At 30.2% G+C, this 17,080-nt stretch overlaps 1 protein-coding gene across 1 annotated transcript; it reads left to right on the top strand.

The window, feature by feature from the left end:
• Window positions 2,077-2,532, top strand: LOC109326744. Its single transcript, XM_019559531.1, has one exon. The coding sequence runs from the start codon at window positions 2,077-2,079 to the stop codon at window positions 2,530-2,532; it is 456 nt and encodes a 151-aa protein (XP_019415076.1).

Genomic DNA, 17,080 nt, shown 5'->3' with positions numbered 1-17,080 from the left:
TTAGTTTGGCACATGAGAGCTTGAATCCTCCTATTAGAGGCAGCCCCATGTACTACTTGTGGATAAAATTGAAGAGACTTCAGGCCAACATGAGGTTGTTGGGGAAAAGGTTCTCCATGTTAGATGGAGACAAATTTAATACAAACCTATTGTTGGAAGTAAAAAACTGCAATGAAAACCTTATGAAACTTCACAAGGCAGAGGAAGATGTCCTTAGGCAGAAGTCGAAGATTGAGTGGTTAAATTTAGGAGATGGGAATAACGCTTTTTTCCATGCAATAGTGAAAGACAAAGCTAAAAGAAAAGGCATGCACCAATTGACAACTCATGAGGGTAAGGTGGTCTACACTCAAAAGGAAATTATGCATCAGGTCCTAGGTTTCTATACAAATTTGGTGGGGTCAACAAATAAGGATAGGAAATGGGTGAATCTTGTGGCCTTAAGGAAGGGCAAATGCCTAAACAGGGACCTGGCTAGTACCCTTGTCCAGAATGTGAATGAAAAGGAAGTCTTGGATGCCTTAAATGGCATTGGGGATAACAAAGCTCCAGGGATTGATGGGTACACCTCACACTTCATCAAGGTAGCCTGGGATGTTATTAGAGCATATGTGTTAGAGGCTGTAAACGAATTCTTCAACAAGGAGAGCCTTTACCCTACAGTCAACTGTACCTTAATCACTCTAATACCAAAATCTAATGATGCTTACACAATGAAAGACGTGAGGCCTATCTCTTGTTGTACTGCCTTCTACAAGATCATCTCTAAAATTCTTACTAAGAGACTGAGCAAAATCATTGACCAAGTGGTAGATGCTAGTTAGTCAGCCTTTGTGCCTGGCAAAGTCATTCATGACAATATCATCCTTGAACAAGAACTAGTGAGAGGGTATGGATGGAAAGGAGTGTCCCCTAGATGCATGATACAAATGGATATACAAAAAACATATGACACTTTTAACTGGAATGCTCTCCAATGCATAATGACTGAGCTTGGCTTTCCTCACCAATTTATGAGATGGATCATGGTGCGTGTCAAAACTATTTCATATAGATATTCTATTAATGGATCTCTTTATGATATACTAAAATCCAAAAGATTTTTGAGACAGAGAGACCATATATCTCCCCTTCTTTTTGTGTTAGTCATAGAATATTTGCACAGAGTCATGCAGGAACTAAAATATGGTCATAACTTTAACTTCCACCCCAAATGTGAACAATTAGGCATCATCAATCTTTGTTTTGCTGATGACCTCCTTATGTTTAGCAGGGATGACCAAAAATCTATGGAGTTCCTCATGGGTAAATTCATGGAATTCTCAAACAACACGGGTCTTAAGGCAAGCCATCCAAAGTGCAAGGTGTACTTGGAGGGGGGGTGGACTTGGCATTGCATGCAAACATCACACACATTAATGGGTTTACTATGGGATCCCTTCCTTTTAAGTATCTTGGAGTCCCTCTCTGTAGTAGGAAGCTTACTGTGAACCTCTATACCCCTTTGATTGAAATGACAACTTTGAGACAGAATCATTGGAGCACAAAATTTTTGAGCTATGCAGGTAGAATTCAATTGATTAGGAGTGACCTCTTTTCCATAATCAATTATTGGATGCAGGTTCTCCCTATCCCCAAAAAGGTCATTCACCATCTTGAGTCAAAGTGCAGAAACTTCTTATGGAGTGGTAAAGAAGAGAATTGCAAGAAGGCTCAGGTGGCTTGGAACCATCTGTGTGACCCTAAACAAGCTGGTGGCATCAAGTTAACATCTCTGGAGGAGTGGAACAAGGCCAATATGACTAAGTTGTTATGGAATCTGGCAGCAAAAACAGATTAATTATGGGTCAAAGGGATCACACCTACTACTTGAAGGGAGCATATATATTTAACTTCCACCTTAGTCCCTCTTGTTCGTGGACTCTCAGATCTACCATCAACTGTAGAACGGAGATTATGCAGAGCATGTGCTAGTTGGAGACTAACATAATAGGTAAATTCAGAACTAAAAAGATATACTTAGAACTAAGAGGGCCCAAGCAACAAGTGAGCTGGAAAAAACTCTTCTACAGCAACATGGCTAGGCCTAGAGCTCAATTCACTCTTTGGGTGGCTTGCCATAATAGACTTCCTACGAAAGATAGGCTGCTTAAATTTGGCACTGTGACAGATGGAAAATACGCATTTTGTGACTTGATGGAAACTGCGGATCACATCCTTTTCTCCTGCCCAAAGTCTGCAGACATTTGGAATTTTGTCCTAAGCTGGATGAAGGTAAATCACCAGCCTGGGAGATGGAAAAATGGTTTGACTTGGCTGGAAAAACATACTAGAGGGAAAAGCATGAGGAGTAAACTCCTAAAGTGTGTTGTGGCTGAAACAATTTATGATATTTGGTCTTTCAGGAACCTTTGTATCTTCCTGGGACACAATGCTAATTCCAACATAGGGCTTGATGTTATTAGAACAATTTGTCATAGGGCTAGTCTCCATAGTGGGTTAAATCTTTACTGTGAGCAACTTAAGCTCTAGCTTCTTTTAGCATTATTTTTTTGTCTTCTAGTCTGTATCCCTGGATCTTTTGATCGGGTTGTACTTCACTGTTTGGAATAGATGTTTTTTCTTGCTTCAAAAAAATATAATTTAATAGCAAGGTTATGCCTCATGTCGCATTTTTCTTCACCTTCGAGTTGAGAAGCGATTGCGATCATTTGTAGTGTTTTTGTTATTTATTGAAGCAGGAAAAAGGTAAGCGATCAATGTCAACTCTTCGTGTATTAATTGTCTCTTTTTGAAAAAAATTAAAAATAAGAATCTTTGAGGGTTCAATATCGAGTTATGATTTGTGTCACATCTTGCTTCCTCTTCAAGTCGAGAAGTGGTTGTCATCATTTGTATTGTCTCCATTATGTCCCTCTTTTTAAATATATTATTCAATTTAAAAATAAAATTGTCTTTTATGAATTCGCTAGTGAGGTTGCCACTCGTGTCATATCTTTATTCCTCTTCGAGTCGAGAATGATTGTGATCATTAGTACTACATCTGCTATTTATCGAAACAGGAAGAGAATAAGTGACCAATGTCGACTCTTCTCTATTTAATAATCTTTTTTTGGTACTACCAAGGGTATCCTCTCACCTTTTTGGTAAGGAACTAATCTCTTTCGGGGTTCGTAGCTACCCCTCCCAACAAGTATCACTCTCAGGAATCGAACCTTCGACCTTGGGGATCTAGTGGGGCCTTACACCTCTAGACCAATTTAATTATCTTTCAATCAATTGAAATAATTTCTAAATTTAAATCAAATCATTAATCAATTTTTCAACCTAGAATTAGGGGTGAGCATGAGCCACGCTGAGTCGAGTAAAGCTTGGTCCTTACCCAAGCTTAAATGTTGACAGAATCATTTTTTTTGAAACCATATCTAATCCTAGACCTGAAGCTAACCCAACCATAAAAACGACTGGGTTAGCATTTGAACCCAAACATGACCCTAGACTCGATTAAAAATAATGCATACTTGTTTTAGATAAAATCTTCTCATATTTAATTATTATTATGGATATATAAATTGACATATGTATATATATTGTTAATCATGTATATATGATGAAAATTTTAGTAAAGATATTATACATTCGACCAAAGAGATGTCAGTAATCTCTACACAATTGAATAAAGACGCATACAAACATGATAAGTGACTGACCATGTGACGGATGCAATCAGGTCATGCTTGTCTCCTACCCAACCCTAAATATTGTCAGGGTCAAATTTTTGAACCCGAACTCGACCCTAGACCCGATGAGACTCGACCATATTTGGGTTCAATCATGATCAGGCCAAACTGGGTGAGCAGGTCCTCCTCACTAATACCTAGAACGATGTAGTCTTGATTTCTCTATTGCACAAAAATAAAAAATAAAAAAATTATTTTGAAATTACTATTTTAAGGGTATAAAAGATCACGTTGTCAGCAAAAATTTCATTTTAATACGAGCAAACGAAATGGTAAAATACATTCCTTCGTCCATAATCGACTCAAGAGCTTAGAAATCATGTTCAAAGATCATATTTTCCAAATTGAGCTTAAAAGATAGTTTTCCATGTTTTAATCGAAAAAACATAGTGTTGACTATAAATATTTTAGGAGAGGTCAAAGTCGATTTCACCTCTTCCTACGTCAGAGCTAATTTTCGTCCGAAAATCGGGTCACGATAATGTTTATCTAAGCCCGTATTCACATCTATATGGGTGTATTCGTGTTGTTTGCATAGGGATGACAACATGATTGGGCAGGTAATGCTTACACATGTCCATACCCGCATTATATGCAGATACAAATGAGTTTTCAATTTAATTATATATTTTTATATTTTATAATAGTCAATATTTAAAAATAATTATTACAATAATAATAATATATTTATATGAAAATTTATGATTAGCTAAAATTTATGATGAAAAATTATATATTAGATAATATATAATATTAACATATTAATTAAAGGTAATATTTATATATATAATATTTAAAAATATAATTTTATAAATATATGAGTACCTACAATGTGGTTATCATAAAATTCATTTACACTCATCAACTATTATTGTGGGTACCCGTTGTGTGTTTTTTACAGGTATTTGTGGGTACTTTTATGGGTGCAAACAATCAAGTTTTTTGTCATCCCTAGAATAGCGAGTATCCACACGTCCCTCATAGGTTTTCAAGTTTAACAATGTGTTTATATATTTTTTAATAATTAATATGTAGAAATAATTATTACATATTAATAATATGTGTATCTAATAATTTTGTCATTATTTTTAAATCATTAAAAATACTTATGAAATAATAATAAAACAAATTCTCAACTTAGTAAAAACATAACATATATAAAATGTTTATTAAAAAATAATTTTATCAAAATGTGGAAATTATAATACTCGTCCACACCCATAAGCAGTGTTATAAACTCGGACCAGTCAATGGCTCAGCCAGAGCACTGAGTGAAGGAGTTACTTGTTAAACCAATGAGTTAATGGTGTGACTAGTAACTCGGTTTACATTAAAAATTCTAAAAATTTCATAATATTTGCTAACATTATTTAATATGTCTATATTTAAAATTTAAAAATATTATTAAACCTAATTAAATAACCAAAAATATATATTTTGCTACTATAAAATGTAACAAACAAGTTGAAAACGTTGTAAAACAATATATGTAATATGTTTTAATTGCAAGAAAAGTGCACATAAATTTAAAATTTAATTAAAAAATAAAATTTTTGCAATAATATAAGTTAACAAATGACAAATATAATTACAAATAAGTTAAAAGTTTTTTCTATCTTAAAACAACGTTGTTTTGGTTGTTCTCTAAAGAAATATTTGATTCACTCTGGTCCAACCGGTCCAACCATTCGGGTCATCGATTTTAGGCTTAAATCAAATCAGTCGAATCGAGTCAATTTGATTTTAATATAAAATCAGTTATATGAGAAGCCCATGCCGATCAAATATACGGTTCACGATTAAACGAGTCGGACTAGCTAGTCCGAGACGAATTTTATAACACGGCATATAAATTATTATTGTGGGTATTCTTGACCATAATTACAAGTGTGAGCATTTTGTCATCTTTAGCCAGCCTCTTACCTTGTCCATGTACATTCTTTTGTTATTTTTCTTAGTTTATTTCATGTTCTTTATTATTAATAATAAATTAATAATATTAGTAATTAAAGTATAAATAACTAAGTAATATAAAATAATTTATCAAATATTAAAATAATATTTTTTTTATGTATTTATAGAATAATACCAATGACTACTAATAAAGTAATATAAAATATTTTTTAATAATAAAATAATTTTACTAAAATGTCTTAAATATATAGTTCTTGTAAGGTTAAGACATTGGTCACCATCAATGTCATGTCTTCCTTTGTTCTACGAGTTAAAAAATAATCAAGGTAATTAATAATGATTCTTCCACCCTCAAAATGAAAAAACAGTTTACTATGAATGTTGTCTCTTTTTTCTTCTTTTAATATCTCCTTAATTAATAAAAATCATTGTAATAATTAATAATGAACAAAAATAATAATAAAATTCTTTGTGTTAATTAAAAATTAATGACTAGTCAAAATAAATAAATAATATTTATAATAATGAGCAGTTAATATTTTATCTCTTGTAACACATAAAAAACTTTGTAATGATTGGTCCCCTAATTAAACTATCTTTATAATATGCATTTGTTGTGAGCAAATTAAATCATATTATACTTTTTGATGCTATGGAAAAGTTAAATCATATTATAGTAATATGACTGACAATTATCAATTTAATAATTTTATCATGTACTTACTCCATTTGTTTTTTTTGTATCCTTCTTTTCAGAATTGTATCCCTCCAATTTTCGGCTGCACGACTTTATTTAGAGTCGTCACTACATTTTATAGTTAAAAATGTTGAAAAATCTTTTAAGCTCAATTACTTTGGGCTTTTGGATTTTTGATATTCAGGTTCAGGAGTCGGCTGCAAGATAGGGAATGTATTAGCACCCTACCTGTCCGCCTTAAGTAGTACCCTTCCTTAAAATATATGACTTTATTATTTATTATTATTATTATTATTATTATTAAATTGTCTGATAACTTAATTAATTATTAAAAATAAAAAATTATTTATCTTATTATGGTGCTTGACAAAATTGACTTTGGTCATACGTATCCATATTAAGGGAATTCAAGGTTTAAGTAGTTCTTTGAGTAGAAAAAGATTTGTTGGTTGAATGTATTTTAATTAAAGAAAAAATATTTTTAGTCAAAAACATATATTTTGCAAGTTTTGTTTATTATTGAAAAAAATGTATTTGGTTAATTTTTGTTATTTATTTAATTAAGAAAATGAAATTTAATTGATTTTGAGATTTAATCGATTGAAAATAAGCGGCATAGTGCGACCTTTCGAATATGATCTGAGAAGAAAGAGGCCTCCAAGGCAACCTTCTCTCTATCTTTGATTAATTCTCAAAATTATTTTATTTTTTTGAAAAGTACTTATTGTCAAGTATTATTTATAAAAAGTGTTCAATTTTTTATTGAAAATAATTTTTGTTATTAACATTTTTTAGTAAGAGTGATTATGAAATTAGAAAGAAAAATAAAAAATAAAGTTCTTAAAAAGATATTGTTAGTTTATTGCTACATGAAAGAGATTTTGTTGATTTTTAGTTATTGATATTATCCAAAAAATTATATTATTCATTTATTCAAAAATCTATATTTTTATTTATTTATAGACTAATCTATGTTAGATGTTATACCAAAAAACTACATTATTTTATTTGTTAAATGGTATTATAGTATGCAAATACAAACATAGGAATAATACAAAAAAATAAATAAACATGTTTGATTATGTGTAGGAGAGAGTATAGAGCCTTATTGCACCTGAACACGTGGCGCGTGCTGGATGGCGGACCATAAGGGTGCATGGGACGAAGCATGGTCTTGCACACATTGGATTCTGCACTCCTGTGAGAGCTGCATTCTGGTGCAGCATGGTGCATCGTGCTAGGACGTGTTTCGTCCTCTTATTGGACTAGTTCCTAGTCAAAGTGAGGAGGGAAGCATTACGTGGATGCAATGGTTGAGATTTCAGGATGGGGCGAGTGCATGACACAACTATGTGCACGTTTGCACTAGATAATATGGCTATGGATTTTTTTACTTTTTTATTTTAGTGAGGCAGAATGATTTTGGCAGGGTATCTCAGTGTTCACAGTGTCATTTCTTATCGATCCCAACACCTCTATTTATAATAAAAATTATGTCAATCGAATCCTAATTTTAGGTATTATAAAAATTATTTTGATAAACTTGATAGCCACCTCCTAATCAAACCAGATTTGACCAATCTTTTTATCTCTTTACTTTTTAAATTCAAACAAAGTTTTTTAAAGAAATAATCTTAGTAGTTTCATTTAATTACTTTAATAAATCAGAAAATAATTATAAAAAATCCATAAAAATAGTTTTACTTATTTTTATTCATTTAATATTATAATTTCGAAAAAAATAGAATAAATAAAATAAATTTATTTTCTTAATTGTTTTATTTATGGATAAATGTATGAGTTTCTAGAAACTAGCTTGTATTGTAATTTTTATTTATTTCTGAAAAATCATTTTTTTGTGAATTAAGTTAATTTTAATTTTAATTTTGATTAACCTAATCACTTAGATTTAGGAACCTTAACAACATTGATTTGATTTTATTATTTTTGAATTCTGGTTAACTTAACCACTTAGATTTAGGAACCTTAACAATATTGATTTGACTTTTCCTATTTAATATTATTTGTTTAATTTATTTTGAAAAATATTTTAGACTTTTTCCGGATCAGACTAAAATTGGTGTTCACAATAATAAACAATCATTACCTTCCCAAAATGGATAATATAATCAAATACTAGTTGGTTAATAAGTATTTGGGTCAAAAGTATTGCTTTTATGGGAAAAACCAAGGTCTCCATTTAAACATTCCCACCATTTTTTATATACTTTTTTGCTAGTTTATAATAGGCCAGACAACCACTTTTTTTTTTTCTTCTTAAATTTAAATAGAAGAAACTCTAGAATAAAATATCTCATAATACCAGAAGATAAGTTGTATCCTTCAGCCAGTAAAAATAAGACATGTGTACAATTTTGTTTAGTTTTAGAAACATTGTTGTAGAAAATGATTAAATATGAGAATGTCATAATTTTAGTGGTTGAAGGAGATAACTTATATCCTTATACTAAAAGGTACCTTATTCTCATTATTAATTAGCAAAAAGCATGTTAGAAAACAATGGGAACATTTATTGTTAAAGAAGTGATCCTTCATTACTCGCGGAATGTTAAGACTCAAAATTGATTCCAGAAAATGTTAAAAGGCTACGGACTTTTTTAGTCCAATAAAAATCTATTATGTCAATGCAAGACTTTGTTTTACCCTTAATTGTATGGAGTTTGTTAAACTGTTAATTTAATTTATCAAATAAATTATTTTTGTGGTTGTCAAGAAAGGATGGAATCAAGAACAGAAGGATGGAATTGGTCGTCGACAGACTTCTAGTTTTGAGCAGAAAGAAAGAGACAATACAAGTCACGACTAGATTATTAAAATTCATAAATTTATTAGCCGATTGGAAACATTTAATTACCTTTTCAAATAAAATTAATGGTAAAGTGACAATATGGTCGAAAATTGATTTTTCACTTTGAGTAGAAAGAAATAGACTATACAAGTCACGACCGAGCTACTAAAATTTCATAAATTTATTAGGTAGCAAGAATATTTAATTATTATTTTTAAATGCAATCAATAGCAAAAGCTGACATTTTCTATTACTCCGACTTCTCTCTCTCCGTAGGAAGGAAAGATGACACAAGTTATGGTTGGGCTATTAAAATTTTATAAATATATTAAAAGAAATTAAAATATTTAAAATTATTATATTTTAAATCAAATCAATAGTTGAGAGACAACATTGATCACGATATTAAAATTCAAAAAATTTATTAAATATTGAGAGTTAACAATTATAATCTTTTATTTTAAAAAACTATTGTAATTTTATCCAAAAATGTAGATTTATAAAAAAGTACAAAAAAATTAAATCAAATAGAGAAAAAGAACAAACTGGAATAAATAAAAAATTTAAAGTTCCAAAAACAAAAATGAAAATAAATAAAGAAAAATAACAAAATGAGATAAATATAGTATATACTTATAATATTATTTAAAATTCCAAAAATTTATTAAACATTTAAAGTTAACAATTATAATTTTTTTAATTATGTATACTTATTAGTTTTTTTATTATTAATTTACGAGACTAGTATAATTTTTATCCAAAAAAATATATATTTATAAAGAAGTAATAAAAACAAAAATGAAATTATATAAAGAAAAATAACAAAATGAGATAAATAAAAAATAAAATAATTAACTTGTTTTGCCATATGGAGTGATAAGATTGGAGAAACATAGAAATTTAGAAAGTCTGCACGTTAGGGAGTCACGACTGCTAATTATCAATGAATGAGTGCTAACAGGTTTTGCGGCATGTTAGAGTTTATTAGACGGTGTTGCAAGGAAAGGAGATGCACAAGCGAATTGTCGTACAATAATTGGCCCGCAAACTGTACGGCGTAGAAAGTAAGAGAATATGGTCTTAGGCGCGGAAAGGAGCAAACACCATAACCGTTGTGCCATAATGGAAATGGTACCACACAAAATTGTGTCTCTGGTCCATCGACTAATGATTACCACGAAAAATATGGTCTTCATCACACGGTGATTGGCTTGACGATGTTTTAGAGAAAACGAAGGCAAGTAATCACAACTTATAAATTAGGTGATGAAAATCAAAGCAATTTTTTTTTGCCATATTCCGTTTTACCTCTTAATCAAATTTTCGCTTTTTCCATTAATACTTCTTTTAAATTTTTTAGCTATTATTTATATTAGTCTTTTGTAATTTCCTTACTAATTACCAAGTATTATTTAAAATATAATATTTTATTTATAATTTTCTAAATCGCCAATAACCCAATTTTTTTTTAACTATTTGTTAAGAACCAAACACTCAAATAGGATAAAATTGGTTATAAGGCATCTAAAAATACACATTTTATAATAAAAATATTTTTTGGTATAAAAATTACTATGATTGGTAGGATAAAAATATTTTATTTACCTTTAAAATTTACCATAATACCTTTTGAATAAAAAATAATAATTTTTTGCTCTCCAAAATATTGAAAATTACCATAATACCCACAAATGACTAAAACTAATTATTTGATTCTATTAAAACACAAATAAAAATAGGTCAAATAAAACTGAGTATTTACAATCAATAATGATGGAGTGGACCAAATTGCGATTGTGGGATTGCTATAGTTTCTAATATAGCAATGTGGTGATTATGACAACAACTATAATATGTGGTGGTCATTGCGATTGTAATGATTTCTAAGGTAGTAAGGTTGAAATCATGGCACCAACAATAACAAGTGGTGGTGGTTGTGGTGAAGGGGTGAACATGTGGAATTTAATATAAAAGTATAATAGTTAAAGTTTGTCAGATGAAGTGTCCACTTTTTATGGTTTTCCACGCGTGCTTTGTTTTTAGCATCTAGTTGAAACAACCATAGGATGATTTTATTAATTATAACACAAAATTGCTAATTACAACACAAAATATGTGTGCAATAAATATCAAACTTATCATAGAGTTTACAAAAAATTACAAATAATAATGTTTAATATAGGTGAAGACTAAATTGCAACTAATAGTAAGTTTTCCTACATGGAAGTGACTTATACTCATAAGATATAATACAATTAAATATCACAGACTATAAATATTACGAGTAAATTATTTAGCTTGTATGTAGGTATTCCCTTAAAGTCATGATGGACCAACATGACTTCAGCCCCAATTTCTTAAAAACTTTCTCACTCGTAAGTCATGTTGGGCCTCCAAGACTTCTGACCTAAGTTTGTTTACTTTATCACTCAAAAATTGTAATAAGCCAAGATAACTTTTAGTTGGCAAAAATTTTATTTTTAATTCTAATAAGTGCCAAATACACCTTAATTTCATATACTTTTCATGGCACTTATCTTGATTAATCATGTTTAAAACCCAAGTTATGAATCATCTTTTAGATAAATTTTGTGCCTTTAAATAATATACATTTTGATCAGTTATTGTCCAAGTTGTTTCTGAATTTTATAGAAAATGTATAAAAAACAATTAATTCAAAGATATCCAAGAATTCAAGACAATCACAAGCCAAAAGCACAAAATTAATTGCTCAAAACAAACAAGCTAAGCATGACATGATATATGCCTAGCTTGTTGCCAAAAAGATTGCTTTGGCTTGAAGAAAGGTAGCTTACCGTATATTGAAGAACCCAATATAGGTGTGCCAAACAACTCGCATAAATTAAAAGCTTACCTTGCTTTGAAGAAATCATGCTAAAGTGTCAAGTAACTAACTAAACTTAATTCAAGAACCATGGAAAAAAGGTTGCTTAGGCTCGTAAGACTAAGATTGCAACTAAGAGGGGAGGTGAATTAATTGACTTAAAATTATGACCACTTTTTCTGCAAAATCAAGAGTTAAGTGCAACGGAGAAATTATGCATAAAATTAACAAGTAAAAAGTCAAGAGATAAAGGAGAAGAGAGTACACCGGATTTTATATTGGTTCACCTTCTTGTCCACCGAAGGCTACATCCAGTACTCTTGCAGCACAAGAGATTTCTTCACTAAATATTATGAGTTGTAATTACAATATCTGACCTTGAGACCCCTATGTACCTTACACACTCACTAATACTTATGTCACTTCTTGAAAAACATCTTTTCAAGTGACTATATCCCTTTTCTTATCACACCCTTGTGAAAGAAAGATTTCTGAAATGTCAATGAAGAATTTACAACAATGGCAGGATTGCATTTACAAGTATTGAATGTAATATTACCTACAATTCGATAACTCTTTGTATACTAAGTAATAATGCTCTTATATGTTTGTAAAAATTTGAAACACTTTAATTCATGCAACTTAGAAAATTCACTTTGAAAGTTTAAGAACAAGTTGCAAAAAATGCATAAAATATTTCAAAGAATTTTCAGAATTATGTTTGAAGGTTTGTGTAAGAGTTATATGTTTGATTCTGAGTTTCAATGCCTTTAAATAGGCTTTCCAACCGGTCGTAACACCTCTTTAAAATGATAGGAATTGATTGGAATGAAACTATTTCGTATGGGATGAAAACCATTCATTTTGAAATCTGAAAAACTGATGCAACAACTCTGAGTAATTGATTACAACCTTGAGTAATCGATTACTCAAACACGTTGTCCAACTGGGCATTTAAAATTTAATTAAAGTAATCGATTACAACATTTGAGTAATCGATTACCCTGCATAGTTTTTATTGGATAATTGGTTTTCTCACTTATGTAATCTGTTACTTAGATATAGTAACCTGTTACACACTATTTTTGAAAAAAAATTTGTTTATACTTGAAGTGTTTCAATTTTTTGTAAAATAGTTTGAGCATTACTATTATTGTATATTCAAGAATATAGGATAGAAATACCTATTTAGACTTAGACTAATTTGTCTCGAAGCTTTGTCTTCTTTGTCTTCATAAGTATTCTTCTTTTTGGTGATGTTGGCGTCTTCATCAAAACCGTGCCAAGGTCAGGAGCAAAGATCTTCTTCACAAGGCTTGAAGAAAGGTACGTTACCTTCTCTTGAAGGAACCTTGGGGGCAGCTAGGCATGGCCAGCTATGAGCTTAGCTCTTGGCTAGACAACAAACCTCACCATGAAGAAAGCCTAGCCAAGCCACCATGCAACTAGCCAAGCCTTAAAGACCATGCACATTACCTCATGCATGACACAAGCTATGACAAGCTGAGTGAAAGTATCTCTTTGCATGGAGCCTATGCCACAATAGGCTGGCCAATCTAAGATAAAAAGTTGCTAAGCCACCAGCCTTCAACATGGCCAAACCACCCAGCCAATAGAATGGTAGACGTTGGGTGCCCAACCTTGACCTATAAAAGGCTAGCCATTTTGAACACTTTTAACATTGTAAATTCTTATTTCTTCCCATTTTGATTTCTTCACTTTCTTAGGCTGTTTTTAGAGTTTTATTTCATAGAAATTAATAGGGAATGAAGTTGGCAAAGGATGTACAAAAACATGATTTTGTAACATCATTTGGAACCAAAAGCATCAAATCTTTGGATGGATGACTAATGCTCCAAAATTTTGCTATGGTACAACATTTCTTTCTCTTTATATTAATTTTTATTTATGTATGCAAGCTATGTGTTTCTATTCCATTATTTCATTTCATCTACTCTTGATGCTTAATTTATATTGATCACCTAAAATATATTTTCAAATATCCAAAATTATTTTGTTGGATGAAATAACAAATATTCCCATGCTACAATGGTATACTTGAATATTTGTCATTTCAAGCATCCATTATAATCAACTTGTTTTCAATATTAATAACATATAGGAATCCAGAATGAGTGATGACAATCTTATTTCTTTCAGAGGGTACTTGATGGGTTAGAATGTATTAAGCAAGGTTTGAAAATTATCACACTTGATTCAAGAGGAAAAAATGATGTATGGTGTACGGAATCACACCAAAATAACTTGTGTATATTAAAATCATGTTAATACTTAAGAATTAAGAAATTTTACATTCATATGTCCAAACAATATTCTTCTCTTAAAATTGTAAATAGTTAGTTACTTTATTTTTCCATGTTGATCATTTTATAAAATCACAACAACTTATTTGTTACCTTTTACTTTTGATAAAAGATATAAAGTATGATTATATTTTTGTTACACAATTCTTATGGTTCGACATAATCCTATACTATACTGCAACTGAATCTTGAAAGAGATCCAAAAGTAAATATAGTAAAGAGTTACTTATAAATATTATTTGTTGAAGTTAAAGTCCTAAATCAATAGTTCAATTCAATCAATGGATTGTAACTTTGTGAATATGAACAACATACAAAAGTGCAATTCAATCAATAGATTGTAACATTATGTAAAAGAGTGATATAATTAACAAACTAATACCTAACTACTAACTTTTACTTTTTTGTCATTTACTTACCACAACTAACTCTTTCTTTTCTTTATTTACTTACAATCATTTAAATTTTGCAACTAACTACTAACTATTTATTTTTCTTTATTTACTTTCGGTCGTTTAATTTATACACATACTAACTTACTAACAATTTATTTATTGTCTTTATTCTTTTATCACTCTAACATCATTCTTGATACCAACCTTTCATAAGAAAGAGTATGGTTAATTGAATCCGAAAAGGGAGTTAAAATAAAGTTAAATAAATCACTTAAAAAAGAACACATTGGATAACCACAAATTGATGCGAAAAACCCTCTTCCAATAATTTCTCACTTAGAAGTTGTGATCGGCTAACACGACTTCTCAATGACCAATATAAAATTTTACATAAATATATTAAAACTTACAAAAATGGCAACATTTGTTGTTTTGATCTAGGACCAAGTGCAATTACCCTAGTCTAACCCTAACCCTAATCCTAGTGGTTATAAAGGGTGCACTTATACTAAACTGAGGGCAAGAGAACAACAATACCCAATCATGAGGCAACCCATTAAACCTAAACCATACACGCAAATAGAATAACAGCAACACAGTAACAACCTATTACCATATCTTTGCTAAAAAAGATAAGAATACAATAAAGGAAAAAAGATAAAGAGATTCAACAATAACTCGTCTCAAACTCCACCATTCTCTTTAACTTAGTTTTCGTTGTCGTTTTGGATCCATTACTATGAATCAGTTGAATGCATCATGATAGGGAAAACAATCGGTTGTCAGAGCAACTCCTGGAACGCCGATAGCCTCGAACGCACAAACCTGGTACCTGGTTTCGTTACGCTGACAACCTGATGCGATTCGCTCCTCCTTCGGCCAAGGGCGGTGACCCGCCGTGGGTTCATCCCTTGACTGGCTTTAGTCTTAGACCCACCTCCTCTAAACCTAAGCCATATCCGTGATATTTAGAGAAGATGAAGGTCCTCCCTTTTCTTTTTACGTTTCTGTTTCTATTTCTTTTTGTGTTTATTTTTTATTTCATTTCATTTTATTATTTTCTTTTTTATTTCATATTTATATGTATATATAATACCGTGCCTGTCAACCCGCTTTCCTATCGTTTGTAATGTGTATTCTACATATTAAGTTGTATTATATATTGTAATTTATAGCCGAATATATATTCGTTTGAGGTAATTGTTCAATCTTAAAGAAATGATGCATATACAATTGTGTTCAACAAGAATAAAATCTTGATATCTTCACTTGATTTTATTTTCTAGCGTGTTTGTGTCTGTCAACCCGCTTTCATATTATTTGTAACGTGTATTCCGAATGTTTTAAATGTCAAATATTCACATACTCCTTACTTAATTACATACATTGTGATTAATGCAATATATTTTCATGCATTCCTATTTTTTAATTTAATTAATGGACATACATTATGACCAATGCAATAGATTTACTCAATCAATTGAATTAATTAGATAAAAAATCACTTTTATATGTAGAATACACATTACAAACAATACGAAAACGAGTTGACAAGCCTGGTAGTGCCTCTCAACACGCTAGTTAAAAGAATATTCATAAATCAAGGGAGTAGTCACTAAAGTCAAGGAGTCTTATATGTCTTCTTCACATTTTTCTATAAAATGTAGAAAGAGTTTAAAATCTGTACACTGACAGTATAAAATGTTTTACACTATCAATACATCATTCATCATTGATTTGTATTACTTTTGTCTGAGAGTCAATGATTATTAACAAATCAATGGTGAATGATTTACTGACAGTGTAAAAAACCTTAACACTGTCAGTGCATACATATTAAATTCATGTAGTTACGGAGTCTTATGCAAGAAAGTATAATATAAGGGAAAGAATGTTAACTGTTATAATTATTATAACTTCATTCTCACTAATAAAAAATTATGTGAGTTATTTTCATCAATTATTTAGTTTTAACTTAAGTAAGTTCAATTGTTACAACTTCTTCTAGGTGCATATTTATTGGGAGATGGGAAAATTTAACAATTTTTTCATCAATGATTCTCAAGGCAAAGAAGGAAAAATATATTTAGTAAATGGAGGAGATTTATGCAATATTAGTGGCTGACAAAATGAATGGATATAACTATATAAATGGAATTTTATTGACTTAGTAATAAGGATGTTATAATGATAAATGTTAGTAGTCTTTCCTTTATATTGTGTTTGTTTTGCTATTGGTTTTATATTCTTAATTTTTTACTATTCTAAACAACATCATTGTGAGTTTAATTTTTATTATTGCCTTTATTATTTACTATAGTAAGTGTATAAATTATTGTAGTCATACGAATATAAA

This window comes from Lupinus angustifolius, chromosome LG02 (assembly GCF_001865875.1).
Source record: "Lupinus angustifolius cultivar Tanjil chromosome LG02, LupAngTanjil_v1.0, whole genome shotgun sequence".
Classification (NCBI taxonomy): Eukaryota; Viridiplantae; Streptophyta; class Magnoliopsida; order Fabales; family Fabaceae; genus Lupinus; species Lupinus angustifolius.
This window is presented reverse-complemented; position numbering and strand designations above follow the sequence as displayed.